The 18,398-nt window shown below is 50.1% G+C and overlaps 1 protein-coding gene and 1 non-coding gene across 6 annotated transcripts in view; one reads left to right on the plus strand and one right to left on the minus strand.

Moving 5' to 3' along the window:
* The window catches only part of ACTN1 (actinin alpha 1), a 95,435-nt gene that overhangs the window by 26,703 nt on the left and 50,334 nt on the right, over positions 1-18,398 (minus strand). For all 5 annotated transcript variants that reach the window (XM_027971946.2, XM_027971945.2, XM_027971947.2 and 2 more), the window contains exons 2-6: positions 15,254-15,368; positions 10,908-11,027; positions 3,195-3,281; positions 1,311-1,398; positions 728-806 (exon numbers count right to left, since the gene is read on the minus strand). In XM_027971946.2, the coding sequence (XP_027827747.1) occupies positions 728-806; positions 1,311-1,398; positions 3,195-3,281; positions 10,908-11,027; positions 15,254-15,368 (489 nt within the window). The remainder of the gene's footprint in view (positions 1-727; positions 807-1,310; positions 1,399-3,194; positions 3,282-10,907; positions 11,028-15,253; positions 15,369-18,398) is intronic.
* Positions 17,785-17,857, plus strand: TRNAG-CCC (transfer RNA glycine (anticodon CCC)). The gene has a single exon. It is a non-coding gene; the product is annotated as a tRNA-Gly (tRNA).

Here is an 18,398-nt window from a genome sequence, read left to right on the forward strand (position 1 = left end):
AGAACGCCTGCTCCATGAGGCCTCTCGTGCCGGGATGGGCTGAGAGGGAGGGTGGTGAGTCCAGTCAGAGTATCCTGGACGGCCCTCTCCAAGGTCAGGCCAGTGTCCTTTAACCAGCCTGGACGCTAAGAACCACCATGAAGCTAGACACACAGCTCCCGCCTCCCAGTCTGCTCCTCCACACAGACGCAAGAAAATCCCCCAGCAACTTCACATGCCGAAAGCACAAGTGAAATCAAGCGGCAACAAAACCCCCTCCAACTTTCGGCCAGGAGGGAAAGCAGATCCCTGGTGGGGACCTGCCCAGGACTGTGCAGCTCGACCCCAACAAGGCTGGGATACACGTCTCTAAGGACGTGCAGTATCTAAAATTATGAAAGTAATGCACGCACCTTGGGAAACCCAGAAAACCAGAACGGGGAAATGCCACTTAGGATCTCAGCACCCTAACAGAATTTCTGTGGCGCTTTTGATACCTTTTCTGGCAGGTTGGGCATGTTGGCAAGCACATACAAACTCAAGAGGCCCTGACGGAAGGTGCTCTCCTCTTACTTCCAGAGGGGCCGTCTCCTCGGCTAGTCCAAGAAGACTGACACGCTCTCACGCTGGGCTGCGGGCTCTCAGAGCAGGGGGCCCAGTCCCGCCCTTCCCCCACCCACCCCAGGGGTGGACCAGCTGGGTGGGAGCTGGCGGGGGCCGGGCGGGAGGGTCAGGCGAGCACACGAACCTTCCGCAGCTTCCCGTAGTCGATCAGCTCCGGCCGGTGTCGGTGGATCAAGGCACAGAAGCCGAGGCCGTCCTTCCAGCTGCCCGGGGAGAGGTGGTGGGGGGTGGCCAGAGGGTGAGTGGGGCCAAGCACTCAGGGCAAAGCAGGGGTCTCCTTTTTTTTCCAGAAATGAACCCACAACCCCTTGGAGCAGGAGTTGGGAGAACACAGAGTGGGAAGGAACCTGCTTGCTGCCACAATCCCAGGCACCGGGTTAAGGCTCCATGGGGTTCAGATGTCGCGTCCCACCCCAGCCCCCCACCAAGGTCTGGGGCCCTCGACTGCTCTGTTTCAGAGCCCCAGGCTGGAACTCCCCGGACACTCTCCTGAGGGGGCTCCAAGAGCATCAGCCCAAGATGTATCAGGCAGCAGCCGGGACGGAGCGGGCCTCGAAGGGTGACGCTCCCTTTCCAGAAAAGCGACTCTTTCCCCAGCGCTCTGTGTTCTGTTCCAGAGCAGAGACTGACCCAGCCCAGGGGGCCCAGGGGACCCTGGGGAAAGCAGCCTGGCTTCTGCAAGAGCCCCTCAGCCCCCTGCCACGCACCTTATGTGGAAGTTCTGGATGTTGACGTTCTTATAAGGGGCTGTCTTTCTCTGACACCACAAGAGAAGCCCTTCCTTCGCTGAAGTCTCTGTGGGGAAGGGGATGACGGGCAGAGAGGTCAGAGGCTGGCTTGGTGGAAGGAGGGTGTGGGCTCCTCAAGGACCCCTGTGACCACAGGGTCCATGCTCTTTCACACAGGGGTCCACACAGAGACTCCGAGATTTCAACCCTGCTGCTACTAGGCCATCAAATCTATTTCCTGGACAAAGTTTGAGACGTTATTTGAGACACAGAGAAGTAAGCCAGGAATCATTTCAGAACTCGCCACCTGATACATTAAAATAATGAGAAAATGGCCTTTCAAACTTTCAGACTCTCTCCCCCTCACTCTCTTTTATGCAAAGAAATGGCAACCACACAAAATTAAGTCGGCAACCTCTGTCGGGCAGCCACTTTGGGGAGGAAGGGTTGATTGGTCTGTGAAATCTGAAATCCAGGACTCTTCAGACAGGGAGGGCCCGTGTGCCCTGTGGATTGCACACAGTCATGTAAGAAGAAAGCATTAGGACACCTAGTCACATTTAGTGTTCATCTAAAAAGAAAAAACAAGGTCTCCTCATCTTTAACGCATGGACACTGCTTCTGTGTAAAGCACACGGGTGTCAGTAAGTGAGGCAGGCATCCGAGGGGGCCCCAGGAGCTGCTGGCCCAGGAGGACCACGAACCACACTGCCCCTGTGTGTTCACATCTGTGAAAAGCAGCTCACAGTACTCAGTGAAGTGGGTTTCAGTTCACAAAATGGACTTTAAAACGACGCTAAACGAGAGAATATAGTAATTCAAGCACAAGAAAATGATTAAAAAAAAATCTTCAAACTAATGCTTCCGCTTTTAGTTCAAGCTCTTTTCAGTTACAAGATAAAAACAACAATTTACTCAGAGCTGACAAGAAGTCTACCCAAAAGAATAAACTCATCAAGAAAGCTATTTGAAAACCAGATTTATATCTATTATCACTAACAAGAACCCTAAGCAACTACTGTGGGTATCTATTTAGTCGCTTCAGCCCTAAATACCAGGTATCTATAAACCAAACGTAAGACTTTCACATTGCTGTATCACTAAGTGTCAAACCAAGATTCCCATAACAAAGCAATTTAATCCACACTGTTGTCATTAAAAATTAATTTCTAGGCCATTAAAATGTATTTTAAAAATATTTCCATCTCATCTTTTAAAAATTTGGTTTGATGTGTTTGAAATAGCAATGGTGGTGGTGGTGGTTTAGGCGCTAAGTCATGTTTGACTCTTGCGACCCCGCTGTACTCGGGAATTTACCCAGGCAAGAATACCGGATTGGGTTGCTCTTTCCTCCTCCAGGATATAGACATACATGAATATAATTTACTGAAAAATAAATACACACCTATCAGACATAAAGGTCAAAAACTGCGGGAGTGTGAAACCAAAAGTTTAGAGAGACCACGGCCCCAGACCATGGCGGCCCCTTGCAGACGTGCAAGGTGGCCACCAGGGGGTGCTATGGGAGCAAAGTGGAGGCCCTGTCTCCTGGCTCTCTCCTGATTGCTACACCCCTACTCTGGGATTTAACAACCCCAGAGCAGTGGTTCCAATACACCTCCCCACAGCCATCTTGGGCTTTCTCAAAGTGAGGGGGCCAACGCAGCTATAGGGGCCGGCACGCCACCTTTTACTTGTCTGTAGACTAGGAGAGAGCAAGGACGCCATTGATGGGTAAGCAGCCCAGGATGCAGCTTGTGATGAAGGACCTCCTGCCCCATGGGTCAGGGAGGAAGGCGTGACGGTGAAGGCATGGGAGACGTGGACGCCCGGGGACAGCTCGGAGCAGAGCAGAAGGCCTACCTTCCACGGAGATGTCCTGGATGGCAAAGCGGAGGATGATGGTCCAGATCATGCCCAGCGTCATTTTCACATTCCCATCCACGATTTCTACAGAAACAGCAGCAGGACACGTTAGGATGAGTCTCAGCAGGGACAGAGGTCACATTTCCTGAGTGCTCATGTTACTCTGTGCACCACTTAGGAAGTCAAAGGCCACACACTCCACTTCTAGAGGGAAGTCGAAAAGCCAGCACAATTGCATGCTGCAGGTGCCACGAGGGAAGTCTATTCGGGGGTGTCTTGGGGAACCAGGAGAGTGTGGTCAGTTCAGCTGGGTACAACAGGAAAGGCAACAGAGAAGGGGGCATCTTAAACCTGGGCAGTGTCCACAAGCCTAACAGAGAAGGGGGCATCTCAAACCTGGGCAGTGTCCACAAGCCTAACAGAGAAGAGGGAAAGGACTTCTACGCCATCGCAAATGTCCTGGCACCTCCAGAGCAGAGGACCTCTGGGCAAGCACAGCTCTCAGAACAGCCATCCACCCACCCGGGAAGTCAGTGCAGGCAACAGAAGTTAACCAACCTGACAAAGGTTTATAAACTGCTACCAGAAGGATCCACTAACTCACAAATCAAATTCATGATGCCATATTTTTTTTCATAAAAACAAACAAACAAACAGCAGCTTCAAGATAAAAATTAAGAGATAATCCACTAAATTCAGTCTAAGCAGCACCTTCTAGGTTTTTTAAAAAATGCTGTAAATTCTATGAAGCTTTTTTTTTGTCCCAGGCTTAGAAGCAGGACATACAAAGATAAATAAGCCCTGTCTTTAAGGATCCTAAAAGATGTAGTCATTTACAGGCTTGGAGACTGAGCAGATAATGAACACAGACTCCTTACCTTTCCTACTCCCAGGCCAGGAGACGGTAACCTGGCCCCGTGGTGAGCTACTCTCAGTTAAGACTCTCGCATCAAAAGAATATCTCATTTTTCCCTCCTGACAACAGTAGATTTGGGGGACACCCAACAAGACCATGAGAAGAGACAATGTCCAAGGACCCCTTGATCCCCTGAGCCAATGTCCACTTGGGTTTGCTTCCCACAAACCTTTTAAACAAACAGTGGATTCCTGTAAGGAAATTAACTCTAATGTCTCATCCCCTTCCACAAAAGAGAGGGCGAAACTGCATGCTGCTCTGTGATCGGCAAGGCGTAGGTGCTGGGCAGTGAAGCCTGGCCCACAGCCGCTGCAGGGGCCGCATGGGGGTAACGCTGCTGAGCCTGCACCAGGGTTCTCAGCAAAGAAAGAACAGTGGCCACTTTGGGCATGGGACAGGATGTGATTCTTCCTGCTGAGAGGGGGGCCCAGAACTCTAGGCATCAGCAGAGCAGTGACCCAAGTCTGAGAAACTCGGTTAGAGAGACAGGGAGCTGCGGCCAACATACAACCATCCTCCTCAACAACTAAGACAGCTGGCACACACTCTGCAGAGCATGCTGAGGGGGAAGTGGAGTCAATCAGTCAAGAATCAGTTCCTAAAAGTTATTTGTTATTTTATTTCTTGGCCACATCTCATGGAACGCAGGATCTTAGTTCCCTGATCAGGCCTCCCTGCAGTGGAAGCATGAAGTCTTAACCCCAGGACTGCTGGGGAAGCCCCTCCTAAAGGTTTGCTATGTTTAAAATGCTCTTTCACTTGTGACTCCCAACAGTTTTGCATCTGTAACATTCAAAGTGCTTATATAAATTGGTAAGATAAAAAAGTCTAAATTCATAATACAGGAGTTGGCAAAAAACATGAACAGACACTTTACAAAACACGAAATACAAACAACCAACTTACAAGAATGTCAAACTCACTTGTAATTAGAGATATACCATTTTCCCAGCTATTAAATGAACAAAGTTAAAAACAAGCAAATACACATGATGACGGTGACGATGGCATCAATCTAAGGATAGAGAGCCGTGTGGCTATCACCCTGTGGCTAGAAGTATAAATTCGTTTTAAAGAAACACCTTTTGGGGAAATAATTTGTCAACAGGGAGCAAGGCATCTTGAAGTCGCTCAACTTTTTGAGAGTAAAATTCTCTCTCTCGCCCCAGTTAGCCAGTGGCGTGACATGTAGAGTAAGGCTGGTGGATAAAGGCACTTGCTGCCAGGTTACTTATCATGACCCCACCCTGGAAATCCCGTGCACAAAATACAAGGCGTGACCAAGTAAACCCCAGACGCCGTCACTCCCTGTGCTCAAAACACCCAAGGCTTCCCACCCCACTCAAACGCAGCGGTTGGTGGGGCCTCTGGGACCCCGTCCCCCTACCCCTGAAGTCACACGGCCTCCCTGTTGCTCCCCTCTCCCGGGATATCCCTCACCTCCCTCCTGCCTCCACTCACCCTTCATCTTCTCACAAAGCCCTTCCTGAATCTCCCTCTTTACTCTCCTGCAACTGATACATGTATTTTCTTTCTCCCTCTTCTAGAACATAAGCTCCCTGAGGACAAAGATGTTTTCTGTTTTACAGGACTGCTGAGAGCCCAGCACTGTGCCTGGCACAGAAAAAGCCCTCCATCAACATCTGTTAAACGAGCGAATGAATGGAGGACACTAACCACAGGCGCGTGAATGGGCAGAGAACACGGCAGCGTTCAGGCTCCTCTAGGACTGGACGCAGATCTGGAACAGAGCACACTTGTGCTCAACAAACAGATAATTAGCACAGCCATTAAAAATCATAATTACAATTTTTTGATGATTTGGAAAAAATCTTTGTAATTACAGAAGAAGACAAAAATCAGGTATTAAATTTTATGGACACCAGCTCAAATCAAGGAGAAATTTTTTTCAACATCAAGAAAAACTCCAGGTGGTAATGCCTTTTTAGGAGTCAAGGCTGCAATGCCAGTCCCTCTTGACCTGGGGGATGGAGGGGTGTGTGTGTACCCACCCACCTCCATTTGTCGTTCAGTTGCTCAGTTGTGTCCAGCTTTTTGTGACCCCATGGACTGCAGCTCGCCAGGCTTCCCTGTCCGTCAGCATCTCCCAGAGCTTGCTCAAACTCATGTCCATTGAGTCAGTGACGCCATCCAACCATCTCTTCCTCTGTCATCCCCCTTCTCCTCCTGCCTTCAGTCTTTGCCAGCATAAAGGCTAAATAACCCAGCCTCCTGCTGGCCTTGAGCTCAGGGTCCTCCCAATACCAAGGAAGACAAGACAGCTTCCTCCCTGGGTCTTGCCATCTTACTTCTCTTCTCTTCCAGAAACACCGAACCCCTGGGGAGTTTGCTTACTGAATTCTTAACTCCTACCAAGGAAGCGGTTACATGCCAAAAAACAGAGGAGCCGAGTACAGGCAAGGAGAGCGATTTGTTTTCATCCCCGTGTCTACCTAAGCCCCCCTGACCTTCAAAAACCCTCCCCAGAATGGATCCCTTCACTAGGCAGTTCTATATTTGAAGTAAGTTTGTCCGTCTCACAGGTATCTTTATGGTCTGATACACTGAGTCCAAAAGGAGGGTGCCACGGCTGTAACCGGGCCCCTGGGGGGAAAGCCACGATGACAGATAGTCTGCTGCGGGTGTGGGAAAATGCCATTCGTAGACCACAGCTACCTAAGAAGCTGTTCATATCCTGCTTTTACTCAGAACCTGCCTCTCTCTTGGTCCCACTCCAGGCAGGCAGTATTCAGACAGTGGAATCAATGATGCTGAAGAAACTCCATGTGGTAGAAAACCAGACCCTCCACCCTGGGGGGTCACCACTGCCCAGACCAATGGCCACCATCCAACCTAAGGACAGATGCTAAATCATCAAGCCCACTCCCAGGCTCTGGCACCCAAAGCTATCAGGCGTTCCCTGCCTCTAGATTTTAAGATGAAAATTCCTTCTCAGGTGCTCTCATCTGGTTAAATCCCAACCACTCACCCAGGTCAAGTCTCAATCCCATGAAGTCTAGACATTCTAGAATCAAGTATCACACAAGAAATGCATCTATTCTAACTTCTCGTGTGGCATGGATGCACCTTGCCTCCGACCTCCACATGAACATCTTTGGTGTCAGGGAACCGATGCCTTTCCCAGAGCACCCACTCCATCCCCTAAGGTTCTGTGTGTTTTCCACAGTTGGGCTGCCCACAGGATCTCCCTTCCAGGCCTGGTGCCTCCTACCAGGGTCAGCCGGCATCAAGACCTTGTCCCAGCTGATCATCCTTCAAAGGTCTGGGGTCTTTCACTGGGGCCCAAATCTGGTCCCCAAGGCTCCCCTGCCAGGATAAATGGCAACGTCTCCTCCCACCCCAACCCCAGGCGAGCTCCTTCTGGGTGATCCATTCCAATGCCTTTGATCGTCTACAGCAGCAAACTTCATTTCATTAAAATAAACAAAACCCTTTCTGGGCCTCATCCAGTTTCCTGGCTCAGCAGCGCGGCGGTCCTGGCATGATCTTGGTGCTCGATCTCTCTTTTTTTTTTTAATTGCAGTATAGTTGATTTACAATGTGTTAATTTCAGGTGTACAGCAAAGCGATTCAGGTATACATATAGACATTCATTATTTTCCAGATTCTTTTCCCATATAGGTTATTATTAATGCATTGGCTTAAACTGGGAGAGAGGATTCAAAGAGGGAAGCCCTCGCCTAAAGGTAGCAGGAAGGCTTGGAATGTCTCATTTTAAAGGCAGCTTTAGAAATCTTTCAAGAAGCAAGGTCTGTGTCAAGGGAACTAGAAAACTCCAGCCAGCTAGGTTAAGTGACCTCCTGGGAGAACAGAGGTGGTGGTTAGAGTTTATGCCCCTGTCTGGCTGTGCTCCTTACCCCTCTGTTGAGACCACACAGCTAGTGTGACCCGCCACTTCACAGCTGAGGAAAATCAGACATGAAGGTTCTGTCCTGGACCCCTGCAGAGAGGCAGCAGTGCCCTGGTGATTGGAGAGGTTTAGACCTCAGCTCTGGAGTCCAAACCCCTGGGGTTTAATCTGCGTTCTGCCAAATGGAAGCCATCTGGCCCAGACCCTGTGGTCAACATACTACACACTTCCATTCTAGCAACTCCTCTGAGCCTTCGCTTCCTTGACTGTAAAATATGGCTGGTGAAACAAGCCTGTTAAAGCATTCTGTCCTGTCTGGCCAGCCGCAGATCTGGACCTCAGCAAGTGCTACTCTTGCCCATCTTCTTTCTTCCTCCCCTTTGGTATTCAGTGACACACACACACACAGACACAGACACACACACACAGACACACAGACACAGACACAGACATACAGACACACACACACAGACAGACACACAGAGACACACACACGGGCTTCCCTGGTGGTTCAGATAGTAAAGAATCTGCCTGCAATGCAGCGACTAACACTACTACCATACATACGTGTGTGTGTGCGTGTGCGCGTGTGCACACACTAAGTCGCTTCAGTTGTGTCTGACTCTTTGCGACCCCATGGACTGTAACCCATCGGGCTCCTCTGTCCATGGGATTCTCCAGGCAAGGATCCTGGAGTGGGAAGCCATTCCCTTCTCCAGAGGATCTTCCAGACCCAGGGATCAAACCCAGGCTCTTCTGTACCCTGCACTGGCAGGCGGGTTCTTACCACTAGCACCACCTGGGACTCTCTCTCCCTATATATATATATATATATATTATGGTAGTTGTTACATTCTCCTTTATAAAAATCTGGATTTCTGGCTTCTTTTGAAAAAATCAGAACATCTGGCAACACTGGATATGTATTCTCACTCAGCAACAATTGGTTAGATCTACACAGCAGCTGCCCTGCTTAGAAGAACGTGTTTTTCCCACTTCTCCCCACTCATCCCTACTGTCACCCACCTCACACATCTGGCCCACCTCACACATCCTCTACCTCCCTGCCCCAGGGGCATCTGAGCTTGTAGCAGACCACCAGAGTGGTAATTTCTTTGGCTTCCCATCCCTGCTTAGCTGAAACTTTTTCTGCCCAGTCTTGATTCCTCCCTAAGAGAACAAACAATTCTTTTCTTCTTCGGTACCCTGCTGTACACGAGGCCGTCAAACATTTACTGAGCACTGACTGTGCAGCATGCCGCTGGGAGCTGGGGCCACAAGGATGCAGGAGACAGGAGCTCTGCCTCACAGCTCGGGATGGGACCCAGAAGGCACCACCCACAATGACCCCAAGTGCTAGCCTGAGTCCCTGATAAGGCAAGGGTCAGCAAGCTTTTCCTGTAAAGGGCCTGATAGGAAATATTTTCAGCTTTGCGGGGATATGGTCTCTGACACAATTATTCAATTCTGCCTGCAGCAGGAAAGCAGCCAATAATATGTAAACAAATGGGTGTGCCCGTGTTCCAATATTTACAAAAGCCTGGGTCAGCCAGGTTTGACCCGACGGACTGTAGTTTGCCAGCCCCTGTGCTCAAGTTTCTCAGTTTGATTTTGCCACATCAAATCCCTCAATTTTCAGAAAAAAGAAGGAGGACTTTCAGATCATCAACCAGAGAAAAAGATCAGCTGCTATGGATTTACTGGAACAACACCCTGCACCCTCTGTAAGGAAAGGCCACCCTCTGGGGCATTTCTCTAGTGTCACTCTGACCTGGATTTGAGTTCCGGCTTTACCACTTGCTGAAGATGGGACTTTGGACAAGTTAATCTTCATTAGGCACATGTTTTCTTTTTGTAAAATGGGGATAACAATTTGAGCCATCTCATAGGGCTATGGCGAGGATGAAATGAGATCACTGGTACAAAGGGGTTTAGCACAGTGCCTGCTGCAGAACAGGTGATCAGTAATCACAGTCAAGGTTATATCTACAGTGAATGAATGGAGACTGTATACTACTCACCTTTTAATCTCTGGCACCACAGAGGTGCCCAATCCATTGATGAATCCACGGGACACAGTCCTCATGGGGCCTGGTTATGGTACTTTATTCTAATCACCTTGACCCTCTCCAAGTCCTTCAGAACCGCACACAAGAAACTGTGCCACCGGCTTCTAACCATTAAGAACATGCTAATAATGGTTTAAACTGAACTTTAAACAATTTTTAAAGATTGAAGTATAGCTGATTTACAATCTGGTGTTAGTTTCAGGTATATAAACAAATTTTTTTTTAAGTAAAAGGGAAAAAATTCAAGAAGCTGCTCTGCAGGGAAATGTTATCAAGAATATTCCTGGGACTTCCCTGGCAGTCCAGCAGTTAAGACTTTATGCTTCCAGTGCAGGGGACACGGGTTTGATCCCTGGTCCGGGAACTAAGATCCCTCATGTCTCGCAGTGTGGCCAAAAAAAAAAAGTTCCTAAAGCCTTCTGGACAGCCATCCTGCAGGCGCTCCCTATACGCACCGATGTCCACACACTCTCCCCAGACTGCAGAACTCTGTGCTCAGGACAGGGGAGCACAGCCAGGCCTGCAGAAGGGGGAGGTGGCATTTCACACACGCAGATCCCACGGATCCCACAGCGCTATGATTCAGCAGGGCGTGGGGGGTGAGAGGGGGTGGGGGGGTTGAGGTCACGGTCACCAAGGTACAGAGACTAGACAGAAAGTGATGTTTTTACATGAAGGATCCACTGGCTAGCCACGTGCTGGGAGCCCTACTTCCAAATGTGCCCATGGATGTGTGGGTCTAGGAGTCAGGCTAGAAAAGGCCAAGAGAACCAAGAGGTGGGGGTAGAAAATCCGGCTGGATGCAGAGGGGTGGGACGGGGGTAGGGGACAGCCAGGGGGCAGGCCCTACTCACCTTCAGCTCCTATGGACACCAGCTTGACTCCCTTGCTGGCTATGAAGTCCAGGGCCTTGTTGACATTGGAGATCTTGTGCACCCTCATTTTGCCTCTCTCGGGCTTGGCCAGACGTTCACCTGAACAGACGGAGAGGGTGGAAAGGGAAGTGAAACACTGTTCTCCTACTTCTCAGCTCTAAACTGCTTCCGGCCACTCAACAAGTCTGTATTAAGCCCTGAGTATATGTCAAAGGACTTGGCTGTGTGCTAGGAATACAGGGGTGAACAAAGCAGCTTGCTGCCTTCATGGACTTACGGTCTGGGAGGAGAGACAGATCTTCAACATTCATCAACATACACAAATGAACAAAAAGCCAAAAAGGAGAAACACGCTTAAAACAAATGCTTTCAAAGAGACTGCAGAGGAGGAGGGCAGGTAGGAGGGTGAACAAGCTGTGAGGTGGGCAGGGGAGGCCTCTTCGTGGGAGGCGGGCAGACCCAGACTGCAGGGAACGGCGATCAAGGCAGAAGGAACAACATCTGCAAAGGCCCTGAACTCCTAGCCTAGACTGCTTTGATCCAGAGAGTGTGTGCGTCACACTAGGGTATCTGGGGAAAGCTCCCTGTGTGTAGCCCACAGAGCCCCTCTCTCATTTGAGAACCACAGCTTGTGTCCATTTCTCAGCTCAGCTCCAAGTCAACCCTCCACCCTCACTCAGTGGCCGTTTCCCTGACCCCTGCTTCCCACACAGGAGCTTCTGCTGTTCAGAGTTTATGGTCAGAAGCTTCAGGGAAGCAGGGGTTGATGAGCTGGTTCTCCAAATACCCTGCTCAGAGCACAGGAAGGAGGTGTCCAGGGATCCCCTGAAGCCACTTGAAAAATGTATACGGGCAACGTGTGCCCAGACCTGGGCACAGCTTTCAGTCTCTGAGAGGTCTGAGAACCACCATCCTCGAACTCAGGACCTTACACCCACCGCAGTCTCCAGCCCAGGCCAGCGGCACCCTCTCCACCCCACTTCCGAGCACATCGACAGCCTGACTGAGCGATCCCAAGGGGCATGGTGGCCCTGATGCTGGGCCATGCTCATCCTGTCAAGAGCAGCACTTCTCCAGGGAGCCCCCCTCGCCAGGGCCCCCCACCCGACTTCCACAGGACAGACTTCCTGCTACAGATGTCACTTGGCCTGGCAGCATCCAGGGAAGCCCAGCTGGGTTTTTATTATTAAATCAAGACTTCCCACGTGTGGCTTTCCCAAGGCTGTAGCCACAGCCCACCCTCTCTGGGAAGGTACCCTACTGCCCCCTGGGCAGATGAGACGCCCCAGGGCTCCCTTCCAATAGGTGGGATGGAGGCAGTACCTTATGCGCCACCCCCGCCCACCCCGCCTCCCCTGCGAGGGCTGCTCCAACTAGAGCCCCAGCCTTTAGGTCCTGCTAAGCCTGAGTTCGCCAGCCTGACTGCCAGCTACATTCACTGGCTGGAACAGGACTCCTCCAACACAAGGGAGGTAGCAAAGTCCTGGGACTTCGGTCCACACAAAATCACCTGGAGAACCTGCTGACTATAGGCGTCGGGCCCCCTTCCCCTTCCTCCTGAGTTTCTGACTTTGGAGGTCTGGGAACCCACATGTGGCTAAGTAGTCCTGCTGATTCTGCTGGGTGGTCCAGGGACCACACTCAGAGGACCTCTACAGGCAGCAGAGGTCCCCTTGCAGAGAGGGGGACTCCCCCCTTCCTTTTCCTGTCATCCTAACCATCTCCACAGACACTCAGGGAGGAGAAGGCATCGTCTCGATGACAGTCTCTCCCCACCCCCGGAAACAGAAGAGCCGCCTCACAGACATGCACAGGCCTGTTCAGTGTAAGCATCTGGTAGGTATCTGGAAAGCCCAGCTGGGCGTTCGGTCACTCTGGTATTTGCTGAGCATCCCCTACCTGCCAAGTATATAGAGCTGAGCACCTGAGACATAGATGAGTTGGTCCCTGCCCTCCGGGGCCAGGTGTGCAGTGGGGAGAAAACACACGAGCCAAAAATGATCCTGCTATGTATGTGGCAAATGATGTGCTAGAGGGATCAATCGTGTGTTCCAGGAGCCCAGAGGAGGGCAGGCACTCAAAGCAGGAACAGAAAGGGTGGTGGTCAGGGAGGCCTTCCTGAAGGAGATGCCTAAACTGAGTTTTTAAAAAATGAAAAGGAACAATGCCAGATTTGCTTGAACTAAGAAATGTTGGAGGAAGAGGTAAGAAGGACATTCTAAAAGGCATTTAGAGTTCTGTAACAACCTAGAGGAGTGGGATGGGGCGGGAGATGGGAGGAAGGTTCAAGAGGGAGGGGACATATGTATTCATGTTGATGCTTGGCAGAAACCAACTCAATTCTGTAAAGCAATTACCCTTCAATTAAAAAAATACATTTAAAACTTAAAAAAATAAATAAAAGGCAGTTAGAGGAAAACATATGGCAGTTCCTGAAAAAATTCAACACAGAATTACCCTAGGATCCAACAATTCCACTTCTGGGTACATACCCAAGAGAACTGGAAGCAGAGGCTTACACAGTATCTGTATATCCATGTTCTTTGCAGTATTACTCACAATACCCACAATGTGGAAACGACTCAAGTGTGAATGACAGATGACTGAAGAAACAAAATGTGGAACATATGTACACAGCGGAATATTGTCTGGTCTTAAAAAGGAAGGAGATTCTGGTACATGCTACTTTATGGAGGAACCATGAGCACCTTATGCTACATGAAGTCAGTCAGTCACAAAAGGACAAATACTACAGGACTGCACTAATATGAGAAACCTAGAACAACCAAGTTCACAGAGATGGAATGTAGAATGGTGGTGGGCAGGGGCTGGGGGAGAAGGAGATGGCGGCAGGTTGGCATTTAATGATGGCATGGCATCTTGGTGTGGTATGATGAAAAAGTCTGGAGATGAGTATTGGTGATGACGGCTGCACAACAGTGTGAATGTACTCAGTGCCTTTGTGCACATTTAAAAACGGCCCCAACGAACACACACACACACCCTACCCCCACCTGCAGTGGAAATATTTTATAGCACTGAGGGGCAGAGAAGCCAGCCAGAGTTTGTGCAAAAGCACCAAAAACAGAGAGCAGGGAGACACACACGTGGGGAGGGCTGCATGTCTTCCTGTGGCAGAGAGTCTGAAGTCTGACACCTTTTTGGGAACAGTTGGTCGAAAACAAAGCAGGTGCTAGCTCATGAAGGATTCTGCTAGCTATGTTAAAGAATGTGAGCTGCAGGTACAAAGCCCCAGGGAGGCACTGAAAAGTTTCAAGCAGGGAACAGTACAACCTTATTTGGGCTATTAGATGGACCCTCTGGCTATGTGTGGGTGATGGAGGCCAGTGAGAAGGGGGGAGCTGGGAGGAGGGATCAAAGGCCTCTGGACATCATCTAGGTGAAAGCTGATGCAGGCACAGTATGTGCGTAGCAGAGGTCAAAGAAGAACAGAAGAAGAAAACAGAATGAATGAAACTTAAATGCCAAAGGAAGAGCTGTCTAAGATTCCTGAACAAGGCTTAGAAGGACAAGATGGAGACTGCAGGAGGAGAGAGGTTTGCAAGGGCCAGGCGTGGTACGCAGTATTGAAACCTGGGGCACAAACGGGTGAAGATGCCCACTGCAATTCCGGATTTAAGAGGAGGCTCCAAGGAGAAGGCTGGACTGACCCTAGTCTAGGACTCAGTGGCATCAAGAGAGAAGATAAAGTGAAGAAAGCAGCTAAGGTTGCCCAGTGTGTAAGCCAAGGCTAGAATCTCAAGGACCTCCAACCCTTAAGGGATGGTGGAGGAACAGTATTTATAAGAAAGTGGAGATAGGCATTGGAGAGATGAGCTGTCCCTCCAGATATCTGGACATCTAAATCGCAAACAGGGGGCTGGATAAGGAACTAGGATCACCTTGATATAGGTGGACAGGCAGCAGAGGAGCCAGCGTTTGGAGACGGTCAGATGTGGTTGCTTTCCTGACCAAAGAATTCTAGCCTTGGAGAAGAGACCCCAGAGACCCACCTTCAGACTGCTCTTTATGCAAATGAGGATGCTGAGGCAGAAAGGCGGTGACTTGTCCAAGGACACACAGACGGTCAGCAGCAGAGCCAAGCCCAAACTCAGTCTCGGGGTCCGAAATCACACGCCATCTCCCACTTTTTCAAAAGCTCCAAAGCTAGCCCCAACCAAAGATGGAGCAGAAGCAGAGGTGTCGGGGCAGCATTCCCAAAGGGGCAGAGGCCAGTGGGCAGTGTCTGATCCTAGGCCATGGTGACCCTGCCCATCTGGCATCACCTTTGCCCTGGCACTGCCAAGACCAGGGGTCCAGCTCACCTGAGATGACCTCCAGCAGTAGCATCAGCTTCAGGCCGTCCCGGAAGTCCTCCTCGATGTTCTCGATCTGTGTTCCTGCCTTCCGGAGGTGGGAGTTGCACCATGCTGTAAACGTCTGCAGGAAGGAAAGAAGAGCAAGTGGTCAGGCTCTCCCACAAGCCACAAGGTCTCTGAGGCTCTCACGAGCCTCACTGTGTCCCCAGGACCTGGCTGCCTCATGTCATTTTCCCGGCTGTTTTGTGCAAGATGCCGAGTGGGCTGGTGTTGTCATCCTTGTTGGTTAAGACATCTGACAGGGTCAAAGAGGGCAAGAAAGAGCCCTCAGTAGAGCCCATGAAACCTCTCAGCATCATTTTCCCACACAATCTCCTTCACCTCATCGCAGGGCAATAGCTGAGGGGTCGCCCTGCAGGGCCAGCAGCACAGGTGGGCACAGTGGGATGGATAAAGCAGCATCCTCCTTTTAAAGTACACCCTCCCGACCTTCTTCCAAAACCATTATCCCCACCTACATTTAGAAGTGGTATGATTCTGTTCTTGGCAATTTACCTCTTAGATTTTAAGCTTAGTATCGATCTTGACAGTTACAAGGTGGAGTATCCCAGAGGTAAAACATTAAGCCTCATTAACACCTTAGGGTAAATAAATTTATTAAATCCTTGCCCACTTGGCAGCTAGCTAATGAAGAGCATTAATCAGGTTTACTGGGGACAGAATTCAGAGGAATAGTGTCTGGATAAGGAGACAGGTAAGTACCCCATGGTATATGTGTGTATACTGGAGGTGGGAGGTGGAGGCACCTTAAACTGCAAAAGTATGAGCAAGAATTTTTAAAAGGGACTGTAAGGAGACTAAATGAAAGATCATCACCACTGTAATTTTCTAATCTGTGGGGAGAGAACAGCAACCTTGAAGCTTCTGTCTTAAGCAGATGACCAGGCAGGTCATCAACCAAGCTGTCCCAGGCCAAAAGCACCTCCTGGTGGCTCACTCAAGGAAGAGGGTGGCTCAACAAACACAAGAAATAAAAAGTGTGCACTTCAGTTTCACTCGCCCATCCAAACGAAACCCGGGCAAGTGCCTCTCCCCAGCTCACAAACAGAGAAGAGCTTTCCTGCTTTACATCCAAACTATTCTTTGGTGACTCAAGACTTCTCTGCACCAAATGGTACTCTCAGTTACACAGGGGCTCAAGAGCCACCATTCAGGCACCCCCAGCAGGGCCAGCCAGGTCTCTCCCCACCCACGCTGCCAAGTGGCAATGGTGAGAGTGAGCTATTCATCAAAACAGCAGCATCCACGCTAGAAATACTCCTCTTTGGAAAGATCACCAGACTCATGACCCCCACCACCACTTCCTCTTGCCCTGGGGAACTCCAAAGTGAAGTGGCGAAAATGGGCAGAAGAGGATGCCACACCAGTGAGGACTGGGGAGAACAAACAGCTGAGCAGGTTTATAAGCAAGAGTTGAAGAGCCTGGAGCAAGAAGCGGAGACAGCAGTCACACAAGGGGGGAAAGAAGGCTGTGTTATGACACTCCCCCAACATTGGGCCTCATTCCTTTTTTGTTATTTTTTAATTTATTTATGGCTCTGCTAGGTCTTTGCTGCTGTGCACAGGCTTTCTCTAGTTGAGATAAGCGGGGGTCACTCCCTAGTTGAGGGGTGTGGGCTTCTCACTGCCAGCTCCAGGGCACACAGGCTTCAGTAGTTGCAGCATGCGGCTCAGTAGTTGTGGCACATGGGCTTAGCTGCCTCGAGGCATGTGAGATCTTCTGAGACCAGGGATTGAACCCAGGTCTCCTGCACTGGCAGGTGGATTCTTATCCACTGGACCACCAGGAAAGTCCAGGCCTCATTCTTAAATCATATTTCACTAGGCACTTAGCCACACAGGATACTCTTTTCTCTCCCTGCAAACACATCTCCACTCTACAGGCAAGCCCACTCCCATGATAGGCAAGAGGGATGTGTGGGCTGTCCCAAAGTTTGATGAACCTGACTCACAGACTGAAGGTGGGCAGGAGACGCACACTGACTCCTCAGCCTGGAGTGTCCTCTATATCAGGCTTGGCCAACTCACACTCTTCTTCTAAGACTGGGCTAAGAGGTCACCTCCTCCAGAAAGCCTTCCGGATAGCCACCCACCACATGGGGCGATGTGTCAGCCCCTGACACCCTGCATCTCCTCCATCATTGCTCTAATCCCCCTGCAAGGTGGCCGCTGGTCAGCTTCACACCTGGACAAGTGTTCACCCTAGAGTCTCAGCGCAGTCACAGATGCAGCGCTGAGCAAAATAACAAAAATCCTTGCCCTGTGCAACAGACACTCTGGTAGATGTAAAAATGAGACAACTGAGTGAGTGAAGGAGCAAGTGAGGAAGCAATACAAAGCGAGAGGGTCCAGGAAGATCCAGCCACACCTGAAGGGTATCAGGGCAAGGGACTGGCAGCTTGCTCAGGGACCCCAAGGAAGCCTCTGGCTCAGAGGAAAGAAGATGCAGCAGGACAGCAAAGAGTATCTATAGGACGTCCCTGGTGGTCCAGCGGGTAAGATTCCACACTCCCAATGCGGGGGGCCCAGGTTCAATTCCTGGTCAGGGAACTAGATCCCACATGCTGCAGTGAAGATCAAAGGTCCTGCAACTAAGACTTAGCACAGCAAATAAATAATTTTAATAAAGGAAAAAAAAAACAACAAAGAGTATTCACTGGGTCCCCTTCCTCTCGTGCTGGCTCTGCACACCTAGCAGGGGATGAGAGGCTACTTAGTTTTTCTTTTCATTTTGCTGTAAATTTTATGATGCAAAAAAACATTAAAGAATTTTTAAATCTTTGCAATAGGTGTAATTTTGTTTGTGGTTCCTTGTTCTCTCCCAGATGCCATGTGTCCCTATATGCACTTGGTGTCACCACACTCTACGTTGACGAGGGTGGGTCATTTACCACCATCTTGCATTTCCACAGTACCTTCCCCTCATCTCCCTCCCAGGCCCACCTTCAGCTTCTGCCTGGGGTTTTCTGCTGACTTGACAGGAAGTGGATCACCCCAGCAGCTCAGACAGAGTTTCAGGTCCAGTGGTGCCAGGGTCCTGGTGGGAATCGCCAGCACCCTCACAGTTAGGGAGACTGTGAAATCTCACTGT

This window comes from Ovis aries, chromosome 7 (genome assembly GCF_016772045.2).
Source record: "Ovis aries strain OAR_USU_Benz2616 breed Rambouillet chromosome 7, ARS-UI_Ramb_v3.0, whole genome shotgun sequence".
NCBI classification, from domain to species: domain Eukaryota; kingdom Metazoa; phylum Chordata; class Mammalia; order Artiodactyla; family Bovidae; genus Ovis; species Ovis aries.